The sequence below is a fragment of the Armigeres subalbatus genome, chromosome 2, assembly GCF_024139115.2.
Source record: "Armigeres subalbatus isolate Guangzhou_Male chromosome 2, GZ_Asu_2, whole genome shotgun sequence".
In the NCBI taxonomy this organism is placed as follows: domain Eukaryota; kingdom Metazoa; phylum Arthropoda; class Insecta; order Diptera; family Culicidae; genus Armigeres; species Armigeres subalbatus.
Genome location: NC_085140.1, coordinates 77,764,557 through 77,779,750, shown reverse-complemented (window position 1 = coordinate 77,779,750; position 15,194 = coordinate 77,764,557). Strand labels below are relative to the sequence as shown.

Sequence of the window (15,194 nt, the reverse complement as noted above, 5' to 3'; positions counted from 1 at the left end):
GAAGATGCGGGATATCAAAGCATAGAGTAAAGGGACAAAAAGTAGGCATGCCAAATATACAAGTTTTATCAACGAAATTTATGTTTCTCACACACTTAAAATAAATGAGTGAATCCGGTGGAATTTCACCGGAATCTTAAGAGTGAAATTAGTAGTGATTCAGTTTTATTCCATACCACTATTCTAGTTTGAATCTGGAGCAAAATAAAACAAACTCGCTGGTTTCTCCATTGGTTGTCCCATTCATGTTTTCAATTATCATTGAATGGAATAATTATGCTGCTGCCAAGAAAGCGCAGCGATTGCATAGCGGATTAAATTGGTACCGCGTAGACTACCGTAAATATATGTGCGCGCTTTCTGTCTGCTAAATATGTATTTAATTCGACATGATTATTTTCATATATTATACAAGAAAAGCACAAAGTTATTATTTATCAAAAGTACTTGTCATAAGACGAGTTTGTACTATTGTAAATACATTCCACTAAAAGCTTAAAATAATTTTCGTATCAAAAGTAGTTGTACAATATTGAGTACATTACCCTACGGATTTGAGAATAAGTCGAAAAGATCAAAACAAACTTTGGCAAGGTTGCCGGTATTTTAAGTGCTGATCATTCAAATGTCAAAAGTGTGCCAAGTGTGCCACATCGAGTGCCACACTTATGAATCAAAACTTGCAAATGTGTGCTTGGAACATTGTGCTCAGCGTCCCACCCCTTGGTCTGGACTTAAAGTCTGAGGGAAGCTCTCTCGCGGTAGATCACTATTTTCGAATTTCGCTTATCTATATCTGATGGCGCTTACCCCTACGTTGTGGTTCTTTTTCGTGGTATTATCCAACGGAATTTCGATGCCTTCAGACGAGAGCGGCCAGTAGTGCATCAATCCTTTACTCAGGCCTCAATCCGAATCCGCACAGGTATTTCTTGACATGCAATTATATCGTTTTCTAAGCCACAACTTATGACAAGGCACACGGTAGGGAGCAATTGATACCAAGTGCTTCAGCACAGATCTTCTAATGCGACACAGAACTTTGCACAGCAATTCAATAATTTTGTACGCTGGATTTTATATTCGTTTAATTAATTTATTGCAAACCGACGATTTCACATAACTAGTAATTTATTACTTTCACCTTAATGACACATGGAAAAACTAATCTAATTGGAAGAGGTGCTTTCTTACTTGGTGTCTGCGAACGAATGAGTGGGGTGTCAGGTCAGGAGGATTTGTTGGTTCGGTGTCGACGTCGCCGTCGTTAGTTGTGTTGCCAGAAAGGTCCAAAAGTTCTACATATTCGGTGCCCGATAGCACCATTCGTGGCATATTCTCACACAGTGCGGCCAAATCAAAAAAATAAACCAACAATATCTTATTCCAATCTCTTTGGAATTTATCAAGGAATGTTCCTAGAAAATTTTGTGGACCTACTATTTTCCAAATTTGAATTAAGCTCTAAATACTAAACAATTGTACAACTAAAATTTTTGCTTCTCAGTAGCTCTCTCCGATGATTTGAGGCATAAAGGAACCGAATTTTGCAAAACCCAACTGACAAAAGTTTTGAAATTTTTCAACGATCATTTTGATGTAATAAAAAGTATATGTGACCGCAATAAATTTTGCAGGAAGCTCTTTTTACTTCAACCAAGTTTTCCAAATTCCATACAAAAATTACCATTTCGGGAGAGTAGTCAACACCATATTTTCTTGTGGTGCACGGCAGGAAAGGAACGATGAGAGCGATAGAAAGTCCGTCAACTTTGTATGTAGCCTGACACTAGAAAAAAGCCTTTTCCCATTTGTAAACACGGAGATACCAAATAAATAGATAGAAATCAAATGTAGGAATGGGGCGAGATTAATAATTGATGGTAAATAAGACAAGAAGTTCCTCCAGGAATTCCTCCGGAAGTTCCTCCAGGAATTCCTCCAGAAATTTCTCCAAGAATTCCTCCGGAAATTCCTCCAGGAATTCCTTCGGAACTTCCTCCCAGAATTCCTCCGAAAGTTCCCCCAGGAATTCCTCCGGAAGCTCCTCCGAATGTTCATCCAGGAATAAATCTCGCCCCATTAGTTCCTCCAGGAATTCCTTCGGAAGTTCCTCCAGATATTCCTTCGGAAGTTCCTCCAGGCCGGAAGTACTTCCAGGAATTCCTCCGGAAGTTCCTCCAGGAATTCCTCCGGAAGTTCCTCCAGGAATTCCTCCGGAAGTTCATGCAGGAATTCCTCCAGAAGTTCATGCAGGAATTCCTCCGGTAGTTCCTCCAGGAATTCCTCCGGAATTTCCTCCAGGAAGCTCCTCCGAATGTTCCTCCAGGAATTGATTTCGCCCCATTAGTTCCTCCAGGAATACCTTCGGAAGTTCCTCCAGGAATTCCTTCGGAAGTTCCTCCAGATATTCCTTCGGAAGTTCCTCCAGGAATTCCTTCCGAAGTTCCTCCAGGAATTTCTTCGGAAGTTCCTCCAGGAATTCCTTCGGAAGTTCCTCCATGCCGGAAGTACCTCCAGGAATTCCTCCGGAAGTTCCTCCAGGAATTTCCTGGAAAATTCCTGGAGGAGCTTCCGAATGAGTTCCTGGAGGAACTTCCGAATGAGTACATGGAGGAACTTCCTAATGAGTTCCTGGAGGAACTTCCAAGGAATTCCTGGAGGAGCTTCCAAAGGAATTCCTGGAGGAACTTCCGAAGGAATTCATGGTAGAACTTCCTAAGGAATTCTTGGAGGAATTTTCGAAGGAATTCCTGGAGGAGCTTCCGAAGGAATTCCTGGAGGAACTTCCGAAGGAATTCCTGGAGGAACTTCCGAAGGAATTCCTGGAGGAACATCCGAAGGAATTCATGGTGGAACTTCCGAAGGAATTCGTGGTGGAACTTCCGGAGGAATTCGTGGTGGAACTTCCGAAGGAATTTCTGGAGGAACTTATGAAGGAATTCTTGGAGGAACTTCCGAAGGAATTCTTGGAGGAACTTCCGAAGGAATTCTTGGAGGAACTTCCGAAGAAATGCATGAAGGAGTTTTCGAAGAAATGACTGTAGAAACTTCCGAAGGAACTTACTTTATTTTTCTTCTTTGTGTTATCTATCTTATTTGTCTCATTTGTATTATTTGTCTTATGTATCTTATTTGTCTAATTTGTCTTATTTACACCAGCATCACTGTTATAATATATTTGTGTTTGTGTTGTACTTTGCCGTCGCGTTGCTTATCGCTGCGTTTTAAAACATTGAGTTTTATGCGTAAAACTAACCGAAAATATAAACACGGATTTCCATTCAAGCATCAATATTTGTTTCATCTCTGCGATATGCGGAACTGACTTCCAGTGAAAGTTGTAAACAGTAATTCGAGAAAAACTGTAACTGTCTTATTGCTGTGTCCGCCATTCATTTTGAACAATAATGTCAAAGGCAGGCGGGTGCTAAGCTGTCAAATATTGCTTTTTGCATTGAAACTTTTCGTTTCGTCACTGAAAGCATTGACACTTGTCTTCAGCGACTGCTTCCGCGATAGAGCATTTGCACATTTTATTCACTCATACATCTATATTGCTGTCAAAATGTGCATTTGACAGTTAAATTTTCAGCTAAAAGCTCTATTTTTTGACACCGGTGCACTCACACAACCAAACGGCATCAGTTGTCAAAAAATCAGGAGTACCAACTTGACCACTTGACCTTGTCGCCGAGTCTGGCGCTGAGTGCTCGGCGCGGAAACCCAAAGGTGGGAATAAAATTTTGGGGCTTATGCGCAATATTTGTTGCCTCCAATCGAGCGAATGCCGACGACACTAACACTACGCCGTAGCCTATGAAAAATAAACAATGCAGTGAGTGAGAATGTTCTGAAACGCACAAAGTTTGGATAATGCAAGGAACAACTGTTTCTGCTCAGCACAGAGTTTCTTCTACCAACATAATTATTGTTGAGGCCGTAGCCGTAATATTATCGGTATTGAAGGAGGTTTCTTGGCCACTGTGTGGTATTCAAAAGCGGATAGTGATGGCACATTTGGTCACAAAGTGTAGTTAGAGATAACACGGAGTTTATACGGAAGATTGCTTCAACAACGCGCTCGAGTTGTTGTCTTTATTGCCTTTCGATAGAACAAACCATACTAAATTCGACTTGTACAGCAACACGATAGATGACTCTTCTGAACAGTCACAACCCACACATATTGATCTCTAGAATAGATAATACAACTCTCTCCCGTTAACCCGTTATCAACTACAGTAATAATGATGTTTACCGTGAGCGTAGGCAAATTTACATACTAATGAAGAGCTATCAATGTATACTACTCCTACATACCGGCCACCTTTGAAATAGTAGGATTTCAACGTATAGCTATTATTTACAATTTATAGATTCTCAAATTTACTAGGTACTTTGTATTCGATTTGTTTTGAACTGTTCTTCACTTCCCTCGTTCGATGAGTCGGTGTATTGTGAACTCGTTAGTTGGTTGCGGGATTCTGGATAGCATCTCGTTGTTTCGATTGATTGTTGCATTTGGTAAACATCGATCAGCTAAGTTGTGGCAGTCAAAACAAGACTTGTAAGTGCAGGTGCACGCAACTAGTTTGAGCAGTGCAGAGTAGAGTCCTCGTCGTCAGCCGCACATGGAAAACAAAGACCAGGTAGATCACTCGAGACAAGGGGTGATATTGGAAAGATAATTACCTTTTCAAAGACGAAATACGCCTCGAGCAAGTATTGCACTGCTCCAATGATTGTGGGGTGCTGCAACAGGTTGTTCAGGATCATCATCCGGTATCGGAAACAAGGCGATTCTTGCTACAGGTCTGACGACGTTTTCGGCAAAGACTGTCTTTAGCGTCACTACTCGAATGATGTCGTCTTTTCCGGGATGCGTATTTGTGATTCTGGCTAGAGGCCATTTCGCTGGCGGAAGGGCATCATCTTTAACGACTACAAGTCGTCCGGGTTTGATGTTGGTTGATAGCTTGCAGTTTTTGTTGGCACGCGCTTGTAGTTGTTGGAGGTATTCTGGATACCAACGAGCCCAGATCCGTTGGAAGTGTTTCTGGGTTTGTTCCCAGTGGTTCAGTCGATTATCTGGAACTTCATTCAACGGCAACGCAGGAACAGCTTGCATATTGGTTCCGACCAAAAAGTGGCCGGGAGTTAGCGCCTCTAGATCAGACGGGTCGGATGACATCGGTACTAGTGGACGAGAATTGAGGCACATTTCTACCTCAACTAACAAAGTGAGCATGTCCTCGTATGGTAGGTTGGTGCCACCAATTTCCTTCAGTAGGTGCAGTTTGGCAGACTTCACCGCCGCCTCCCATAGCCCGCCGAAATGCGGTGCGCGAGGTGGGATGAACTTCCAACGTATGTTGTTGTTGGCGCACCAGTTGAAGATTTTGTTACGTTCTGTTTCTTCTACCTTCAGCATCTGGAACACACGATGAAGTACATGTGATGCACCCTTGAACGCAGTTGCGTTATCTGAATGGATTTCTTGTGGCTTTCCTCGGCGAGCAACCATGCGCCGAAGGGTGGCGAGAAATGCAGCAGTTGAAAGGTCACTCACCAGATCGATGTGCACCGCACGTGTTGAAAAACACACAAAAATAGCCACGTAAACTTTTGTTGGGCCGCGACTCCGAACGGGTGATTTAGCAAAAAAAGGTCCACAATAATCAATTCCGCATACAGAGAATGGACGCGTCGGTGTAACTCTCGATGTTGGCAAGTCGGCGGTAATTTGATGAATCAAGGATGGCTTGCTGCGGAAACATGTGATGCATTGATGGTACGTTCGCCTGAGCAAGTTTCTTCCACCAATGATCCAATATTTTTGACGGAGGGTAGCAAGCATTAATTGCGGACCAGCATGCAGCAATGTACGGTGGTAGTGGTTTGCTAGCATACTAGAAAACGGATGTTTCGCACTGAGAACGATGGGGTGCTTCATTGAATCAGTGAGATCGGCGTTATTCAGACGCCCTCCGACGCGAATTAGTCCAAATTCGTCTAGGTGTGGTGTCAAATACTTCAATGTATTTGATTTGAAAACCGGTTCACCGCATACAAGATCGTTGTATTCTTGAGGAAAACTTTCACGTTGAGCCAATCGACACAATATTTGATCGGCTGATTGAAGTTCATCGGTGCTTAGTGGAGGAACATTCTCTACGGTGGACCTTAATTCCACATGCCTTGTAGTTGACGGATTGACGCGTCGATTTATTGAAAGATCTCGCAACCTTTGGAGATACCGCAACCAGAATGCGATGTAACGTCGAAATTTGGAGAATTGCGAGCAGCTCGAAAACAAATGATCGTGGAACGTAAGTTGTGTGGATGTCATGGCTACTAGAGGAAGCTTCCGAACTTCTTGTGATGCTTCTGGTGTATCCTCTTCGGAAAGTGCTCCGATATGCCATGTATCGGGTTCAAGCTACAGCCAAGCAGGTCCAGTCCACCATCTCTGACAGTTTAAAAGTTCTAGTGATGTTAATCCTCTTGATATATCATCCGCCGGATTGTCGACGCCAGCGATATGCTTCCAAATACCTTTCGGAGCATCTTCTTGGATTCGGGAAACACGGTTGGCGACAAAGGTCTTCCAGCGGCCGGGTTGCGATTGTAGCCATTGGAGAACTGTCGTGGAGTCGGACCAAAAATATACCGCAGCGGATAGTTTGAGAGCAAAATTCACCTTTTTGTGCAAAACTACAGCAAGTCGTGCAGCACATAGTTCCAGCCGCGCAATGGTGTGCCTTGGGGCGAGCGGAGTCACCTTTGATTTCGATGCCAACAAATGGGTGGACACATCATTTCTGGACTGAGTACGAACGAAACAGCATACACCATACGCCCGTTCGGAGGCATCAGCGAAGTAGTGCAGCTGAATGTTGACTGGATTGGCGAGTAATTGAAAGCGTGGAATCTTGATTTGACGGAGGAGGTCAATGGTTCCGTGGAATTCCTTCCATTCGGACTGCAGTTTTGGTGGCAGAGGATCGTCCCATGCATAAGGTTTTCCAGTGATGGATTTCAACGCCCAAAGGAACTGCATGAACATTTTGGCTTTCGTAACGGTTGGGCCCACAATTCCTAGTGGATCATAGATTCGGGCAATATAGGACATTATAATCCGCTTGGTGAGATTGGCAGCAGGCAACGGTAACTGAACTTTGAATGATAGAGTGTCGGATGATGGTTCCCATATCAATCCAAGGGTGCTGACCGACTGCTCATCCTGAAGATCAAACCACGGTTGAATTGCTCGGTCTTCTACTGGAACATCAGCTATAACTTCGGATGAATTTGAGGCCCATTTTCTTAATGCAAAGCCGGCCGAATGAAGCATGGCCGAGACTTCTCTGCGGATTCGTTTGGCTTTTTCGACGTCAGGGGCTCCAGACAACAAATCATCCACGTAAAAATCATTGGCCACAGGGTTTGTGGCGGCGGGATAGATATGAGCAGCATCTTTGGCCAACTGTTGTAGGGTTTTAGTGGCCAAATAGGGCGCGGATGCCGTACCGTATGTTACCGTCTGAAGCTCGTATGTTACCACGGGTTGTGATGGATGAAAACGCCATAAGATCCGCTGAAGTGGACGGTCGTCTGGATGGAGCTCTATTTGCCTGTACATTTTCTCAATGTCAGCCACCAAGGCGATTGGGTGGCTGCGAAAACGTATGACAAGCGACAACAAATCTGATTGGACGACCGGACCCACCAAAAGGGCGTCATTTAAGGAGTAGCCTGATGTCGTCTTGCAGGACGCGTCGAATACCACCCTCGTACTTGTCGTGGTGCTGGAAAGCTTAAAGACGGGATGATGTGGAAGGAAACAGTGGGTCTTCGTATTGTCTACAGGTTCACTGAGACGCTTCATGTGCCCAAGCCGTTCGTAGTCGGTCATGAACTGGTGGTAGGCTGCCTTTGTCTCCGGATTCCGTTCCAGTCTGCGTTCAAGACTGAAAAATCGGCGCTCAGCTATGGATCGGGATTCTCCGAGCACAACATCTGGATCGTTTGATCTGGGAAGACGAACCACATAACGTCCAGTATTGTTCCGTTCAGTAGTAGTGTTGTAGACTTCTTCGCAACGCTTTTCGGTGTCAGACATGACGATTTCGTTTGGGATAGTCTCCATTTCCCAAAACCTTTGAAGTGAAGCTTCTAAGCGGTCATCGGCGGTGGATATCAAACAAGTTCTGGGAGTGGAGGCAAGATCGTGGGGTGTCGGACCGGTAACTGTCCAACCGAAACACGTTTCGACGAATTGTGGCTGACCTTCACCGAGTGACATCTTATTTCCCGTGTGGAATTCCCAATACGCTTCGGCCCCGATCACCAAATCAACTTTTCTGGGTTCTAGAAACTGCGGATCGGCCAAAGGAATGTCTGGAAGTAACGATGGGGCAAAGCTTGTCTTCGTGATAGGCAAATCGGCTGTGGGATTATCGATGATCAGGAACTGGAGCTTCGTGGAGTACGGTTGCGTTCTGGACCGGAGGGTGGCAGTGACGGTTCGCTTCAACTTCTTGAGGGACTGACCGATACCAGCAACATCAACGTTCACTTTGGCTTGAGGATTGGCGAGGAGCTTGGCAAAATTCGTGGACATAAAATTTGTCATGGACCCTGAGTCTAACAAGGCCCGAGCCTGGAAAACCTTTCCATCATCATCGACGACATTAAGAGCTACTGTCTCGAGAAGCACCGTGCTTACTTGCGTTTGGGCCGACAAACTAACCAGGTGGGAAGACGTTGATGGCCCATGGGGAACTGCGGTCGTCACCGCAGGTGGTCTTGACGGCGGTTCTTGGAAATTCGATGCGATGGCTTGAGTTGACGAACTTGGCGTTGATTGGGATGGATCGTGCAACAACGTATGGTGACGGCTATGGCACGTCCGGCAGCTGAATTTAGAATTACAACGGCGAGCATTGTGACCGTTGCGAAAACAGTTCCAGCACAATCTCTTTCGAGATACCAGTTCACGGCGTTGGTTAACTGGCATATTGGAAAATGTTTCACACTGGAACAGGAAATGTTTCTCGGAGCACGCATAACAGGACGGCTTGCTGGAATTGCTTTCGGATACAGCTGCATTGACTGCTAATCTCAGTGGAAACTGCTTCTTTGAGCTTATGCTGGTCACCTTTGATAGGGTCGATTGGGGTTGATGGACATCGGACGCCACTGACTTCAGTATACGCACACGTTGAAACAGGAACTCAGTGAATTCTTCATATTTGACTTCCTCTTTATGGCTGACCTTTTCTTCCCAGGCACGTAGAGTCAGTGAGTCAAGCTTATAGGACAGTAAGTTGACGAGTGGGGTATCCCAGTACTCGATGGGTTCATCCAATTTACCTAATGCTCTTACATGTCGTTGGAACTCATCAACAAGCTCGTGTAGTTCTTGTGCCGACTCTTTCTTAATCCCTGGCAGGTCATAGATTGCGCGAAACAGCTGCTTCTTCAGTAATCTCCGGTTATCATAGCGCTTGAGCAGCGCATCCCAAACCGTAGCATAGTTGTCTGCCTCCATGTTCACACTCTCGAAAGGTTTTCGAGCCTCACCTTCAAGTGATTGGACGAGATACTGGAGCTTAGCTACAATTGGGATATCTCCATTCGAATGAACCATCGACTGGAATGTATCGCGAAAAGACAGCCATTTGGAAAACTCGCCATTAAACTTTGGCAGATCGATTTTGGGCAATCTTAAATGGAAATTATGGCTCGGGTGATATTGCGTGGCGTTCAGCGAAGTGTTGAGTACGTTTTGGTTTGGATCTGTTGCTCGTCGTGACAGCAAAAGCCTTTAGTAGCACAGAATCTGGACTCGAAATCAGCTCTCACTTTCAAATGATTGTCTAAGTTTTCAGGATCATCCAGCTTCTCAATATCGCCCTGTACATCCAAAAATTCCTGGTATGTCCTATCCAACGACTCAATTCGAATGGGAATTTGGCACTGATCTCGTTCTTCATCGAATTGACCGACAAATCGCTCTGCGGAATCACGGTGCACAAACAGAGCTTTTCTTGCCACCAACAGCTCCAACAGTTTCTTTTCTGCCTTTTTCTCTAGTGGCATTTTGTAACCGATTTAGTGAACGAACGCGAAAAAACGAATACGAGGTTCTCCTTCCCGTCGCGGACGCAAACGTGAAAATCCTTCCCGACGCGGACGAAATACTTCCCGGAACGCGCGAATCGGTGCGAAACTGATCGTCACTGTCCACAACCACACAAGAGCTTTCTTAGTACAAATTTCCTCAAATGTTAAGAGGTACTAGAAACTAGAACCACCAAAGCTACACAAACTCTTCTGCATCGTTTTGCGCTCAAATTTGCGAAAAATATTCACCACCAAGCCAATCTATCACACTTCTTCTTTCTTTTTCGGCGCCCAACAGAATCGGTATCACAGAGATGGCGATTATAGCACTGGCAAACAAAACGGGTAACTCTATGATGGCGAACTTATCTTTTCCCGCACAGAATGTCGATCTGGATTACCACCACACTAATTTGCTCTTGATCGGAGTGTCCTTCAATCCGGTTCGAAGGACCATTAAATGTTGAGGCCGTAGCCGTAATATTATCGGTATTGAAGGAGGTTTCTTGGCCACTGTGTGGTATTCAAAAGCGGATAGTGATGGCACATTTGGTCACTAAGTGTAGTTAGAGATAACACGGAGTTTATACGGAAGATTGCTTCAACAACGCGCTCGAGTTGTTGTCTTTATTGCCTTTCGATAGAACAAACCATACTAAATTCGACTTGTACAGCAACACGATAGATGACTCTTCTGAACAGTCACAACCCACACATATTGATCTCTAGAATAGATAATACAACTCTCTCCCGTTAACCCGTTATCAACTACAGTAATAATGATGTTTACCGTGAGCGTAGGCAAATTTACATACTAATGAAGAGCTATCAATGTATACTACTCCTACAATTATTTATCTGCATATTTCGCGTAAGGAATAAAGTGAAAACACTACATTTTTACGGATTTGGTGTATTTTTGTTCGATGCAATCTTTATTTTAATATGTGCTTTCGACACCACTCTCTCTTGTAAAAACGGTAAACAATACAATTTTTTACAAATACCATCACAATTTATGATAGTATATGAGCTTTTTTACATTGGAGTATAAATTTATGCGCCAAATAAGAGGGTACTGTCATACTTGCCAAACTCCATATGAAAAAAATCCGTTGTCCCCCCTCTGGTCAAAGGTCTGCGAGAAATGCTCTTCAGTCATCCACGATAATGATCTCAGTACAGTGTGCGAAGGAAAGTGTGCGAAATGGTTTCACGCCGGCTGTGTTGGTGTAACAGAGGCTGCGCTGTGTGCCTTTGCCATATCGAAGAATATCATTTGGATGTGTGATCCGTGTATGGCGTCATTCTGTAGAATGAGAGAACGATCAACTGCCGATATCGCTACTGGCACCGAACCGTCGATGGAAGATGAGCTGAAAAACTTAAAGCACACAGTGGCAAACATTGCGCAGACACTTGCTGAGTTACTTAAGAGTCGAAATTCAGTACCAACGCATCGTCATTCAACTCCTGTTTCGCCGCTCAACATCCAATGCATTGACGAGACCTCTTGCAGCCCGAATAAAAATTTACAGTAACTTGTATGACATAACCCATTGAAATACAATAGATTGTGTGGCAAACAATACAAACTATTGTATGCTTATTGTAAAATGTTCACGGTTGTAAAAGATCTTTATTGTACGTACATTAAAATCACAATATATTTAAATGTTTCCGATATATTCTATTATATTTTTATTGTTCGCTTATGTTTAGTATTGCTCATCCAAAAACTAAACAATTTTTAAAAGTATTCGGTTTGGATGATCTGGAAATCCGTCTAATGTTATTGAATTAATATAATTTTGGAATATTTCATGGATTTATTATATTGATGAAATAACAATTGAAAACAATAAAATTACAATAGCTTTGTTTGTTAAATAAAAAAAATGTTATACCGGTTCTCAAGTATATATTTTCATATTGCAGGTCTTGTTGCAGGTCTAGAAATGTTCTGCAATAAAATTTGATTTCAAAAAAATAAAGGGAACAAAAACTTTTGCTTATAATTTTACTCGGAGAATGGCTGGATTCATTTGAGCGTGTACAGTTTTGTTTATAATTAGTGAATTAAGAGATGAAAATAATGAAACTGTATGGTGCAGAAAGTGTTTTTTTCATTGCAGTTTCTGCTGCTGGGAAAGCGGTAGATCACTATGGCTTCTGTACCGTGGTGAGTATCTAAAGTATTGAAGCGCGTTAGAGCATCATTACTGGGCGCGAGTATTTTGATCACTCTCACTGTACTGTCATTTTAGATTAGTCACTCTTTTTCGCATCGGTCACTATTTTCGGTATTTTCGGTTATCATTTCGGTGGCTGCATTCCGCATTGGTGACGTTCGACGTTTGATAGTTCATCAAATAGTAGCGCTGTTATTTGGTCAATTTGGTCACCTGTCAGCTGCGCTACTGTTTAGTAGCGACCGGTAAAGTATCAAGTAATGATACTGCGCTGACAAACGGCTTATACTCACCACCGGTAATCGTAATCTTATACTACAAAAGTTCAATGTACATAATGAACGCAGTGGTTCATCCCGAACAAAAAATAAATGAAAATTTTATCATCATAGTACCTGATGACATGCCTGGTAACATGTATCCTTGTTCCTTTACAGAAATGAAGCTTATGATAAATAAAATACTGCTGCTTGCTGGTCACTGATTGAAGATCGTTCAGTGGCTACCATAGGCCAATCTCACCAAGGGGATATAATAAGAACTGATGCAGGTAATTTTTTCTTTTCTTCCTGACGTATTTTTTCTAATAAAACTGACATTCTTTTATAATTTACATTTTCACAGGTTTATATCTATTCGGAACAAAGTTAGTACACTTTTTAAACCGATGTTGGATTTTTCTCCAGATACAGGCAACCCACGGAAGTAGTGCGCTGGATTCGTCTAAAGATATGCTAAATAAACGGAGGAAAATAAAATGATATGTAAAACAATTAATTGTATTGTATTTTTATTGTAATATTGGAGTATAATGTATTCTAAATCCTGTTGTATTCCTATTGTAAAACAATAGAAACAGTAATTGAAAACATTTAAAACACAATGTTTTCTATTGTTTTGTCGCTCGAAATCATCCCATTGAAGAACCGTAAAATCAATTGTTTTGCTCCGAATTTTGTATGGAAAATTTTCGATTTTTTTATTGTAAAGATACATAACAACCCCCCTTTTTAATTGTAAAAGTCCCATTTACCATTCATTTTATCGTGGAAAACCATTATTTCTCATGTGATTTTATTGTCAAAATTCCATTATATTCAATGGTTAAAATTATGTTTTAAATGGTGTTGTAACAATAAAATTTATGATATTTTAATGATATTTTTATCCGGGAGTTCACCACAAGCGGAAAATGAGAGTGAAAAATTCTCGTTATATTTGTCCAATATAGATAAAAAGTGCTACGGAAAATGATGTTAGATTGATGTTATCACGTACGCTAGGTACTCCGCTGTCTTCTTGTAGAAACGTAATTAAAATACTTCCGAAATGGAAAGATATCGACACAGTTGATTATTTATCGTTTAAGATTGTTTTGAGTTCGAATCTGAAAACAGCAGCACTTAATGCTTCTACTTGGCCTAAAGGGATTAAGTTTCGGGAATTTAAAAGCCATTTAAATGAAATATGGAAACCTTAATTGTGAAATAAGTGCTTAGTCAATGTGTAATGTGATGATTCTTGTTTTTATTTATCGTTGTATGTATTAAGTTGTTATGATGAATGTCTTGTTTTATTGCCAATTTTTGTTTATGGTTGTGTTTTTCTTATCATGAATTCCGTGTAAATATTGTACACTGTTTATTGCTGTCGAAATAGATTTAAGTAGTTCAATAAGATCAACAGTGATCAGTTGAATGTAATAAATACAAATAAACAAATAATCTAAATCCTTTTCAAAGCTTGTGTGGAAATCTTGTAAAGAAATCCTCTCACGATATTTTCTAATGTTTTTCTAGAAACGGCTCATGTTTTCATTTTCCAAAACCAGCTGGAGTTTGTTTATTTTGATCTCCTCATTGCGTGATTGGTCAGCGCAAAAGATATTTTAATTACTAGATAAAGATTGTCGCTGTCGTCGCTGTCCGGAACATCTTTTGCTGGCGAGGATAGGGGAGCTAAATGTCAAAGAAGGAAAATCCATACGATTTGACAGCTTGGTACCCAACATGTTCCGGACAGCAGAACAAAGGGAACCGAAGCGACAATCTTTATCTAGTAACTAAAATATCTTTTGTCGGCGCTGCTGCTGTTCTCTCGCCGAACCACTGCATGAGTGATAAATTTCTTCCCCATTGTTGCCAATTCCTTTTGTTCTCCGTTTACGGGGAATTCTAAAGCAATTGTAAACTGCATGATGATGAAATAATTTTGGCGACACTGACAGTGTCATTCTGGCGCGCTGAATTGGACAATTTTCTCTCTCAGAGAGTGCTATCAATATCGCTCTTGAACTACGATTATAAAGTTCTTGCAAGAGTCCTTAAATAGAGAATGCAGAGCTTACTCCCATTGGTACTCTCGGAACACCAGAAGTGTTTCAATGGAAAAAGGAATATTTTCAAAGCTACTTGTCGCATTTCTGACAAAATCGCACAACTGAAATATCGTCGGCGGAGCTCCCTCCTAGTATCATTCGATCTTGACGCTCTTGACGCACGCGTTCGATAGAGTGGACTATCGATTTCTGAAGCAAACAATGCTACGAATGAACTTCAATCCTCAGTTTGTAAACCTTCTCGACACGATTTGGAACAAGTCATTCTCAAAGATACTAGTGAATGGACACTTAACCCCTGAAATCAAAATAGATCGGTCTGTTAGACAGGGTGACCCACTGTCTATGCACTTATTCGTATTATGCAACGTACACACCAGTCAAGCAGTTCGACGAACATTGACTCCGCCCCCCAGAAAACGCTTCGGTTGCTGCTTTGTTCGAACGTGTGTGAAGTTGTTCGAACAACCATTTGACAGTTGGCGGCTCGGTTGGAAAAAATTAAAACGGTTTGATTTTGGTTTGAGTTGCCG

At 42.1% G+C, this 15,194-nt stretch overlaps 2 protein-coding genes and 1 long non-coding RNA gene across 3 annotated transcripts; 1 reads left to right on the top strand and 2 right to left on the bottom strand.

Moving 5' to 3' along the window:
- Positions 1–4,699: 4,699 nt before the first annotated feature.
- LOC134209059 (uncharacterized) lies at positions 4,700–5,527 on the bottom strand. The gene has a single exon (XM_062685041.1). The coding sequence runs from the start codon at positions 5,525–5,527 to the stop codon at positions 4,700–4,702; it is 828 nt and encodes a 275-aa protein (XP_062541025.1).
- Positions 5,528–6,498: 971 nt separating this feature from the next.
- On the bottom strand, positions 6,499–10,107 carry LOC134209058 (uncharacterized). The gene is made up of 3 exons (XM_062685039.1): positions 9,871–10,107; positions 6,704–9,658; positions 6,499–6,645 (listed from the first exon to the last, which is right to left on the bottom strand). Exons 1-3 carry the CDS (start codon positions 10,105–10,107, stop codon positions 6,499–6,501), a joined length of 3,339 nt encoding a protein of 1,112 aa, XP_062541023.1.
- Positions 10,108–12,212: 2,105 nt separating this feature from the next.
- On the top strand, positions 12,213–13,024 carry LOC134214581 (uncharacterized). The gene is made up of 3 exons (XR_009979839.1): positions 12,213–12,313; positions 12,761–12,873; positions 12,948–13,024. It is a non-coding gene; the product is annotated as an uncharacterized LOC134214581 (long non-coding RNA).
- The last annotated feature ends 2,170 nt before the right edge of the window (positions 13,025–15,194 follow it).

Excerpts from the sequence above, each read along its gene's own strand:
- LOC134209059 (XM_062685041.1), bottom strand. The coding sequence starts at position 5,527 with ATGGTTGCTCGCCGAGGAAAGCCACAAGAAATCCATTCAGATAACGCA.
- LOC134209058 (XM_062685039.1), bottom strand. The coding sequence starts at position 10,107 with ATGCCACTAGAGAAAAAGGCAGAAAAGAAACTGTTGGAGCTGTTGGTG. Across the intron at positions 9,659-9,870 it reads ACTTAGACAATCATTTGAAA|TCGATGGTTCATTCGAATGG; the intron begins GTGAGAGCTGAT and ends GATACATTCCAG. Across the intron at positions 6,646-6,703 it reads CTGTAGTTTTGCACAAAAAG|TTCTCCAATGGCTACAATCG; the intron begins GTGAATTTTGCT and ends ACTCCACGACAG.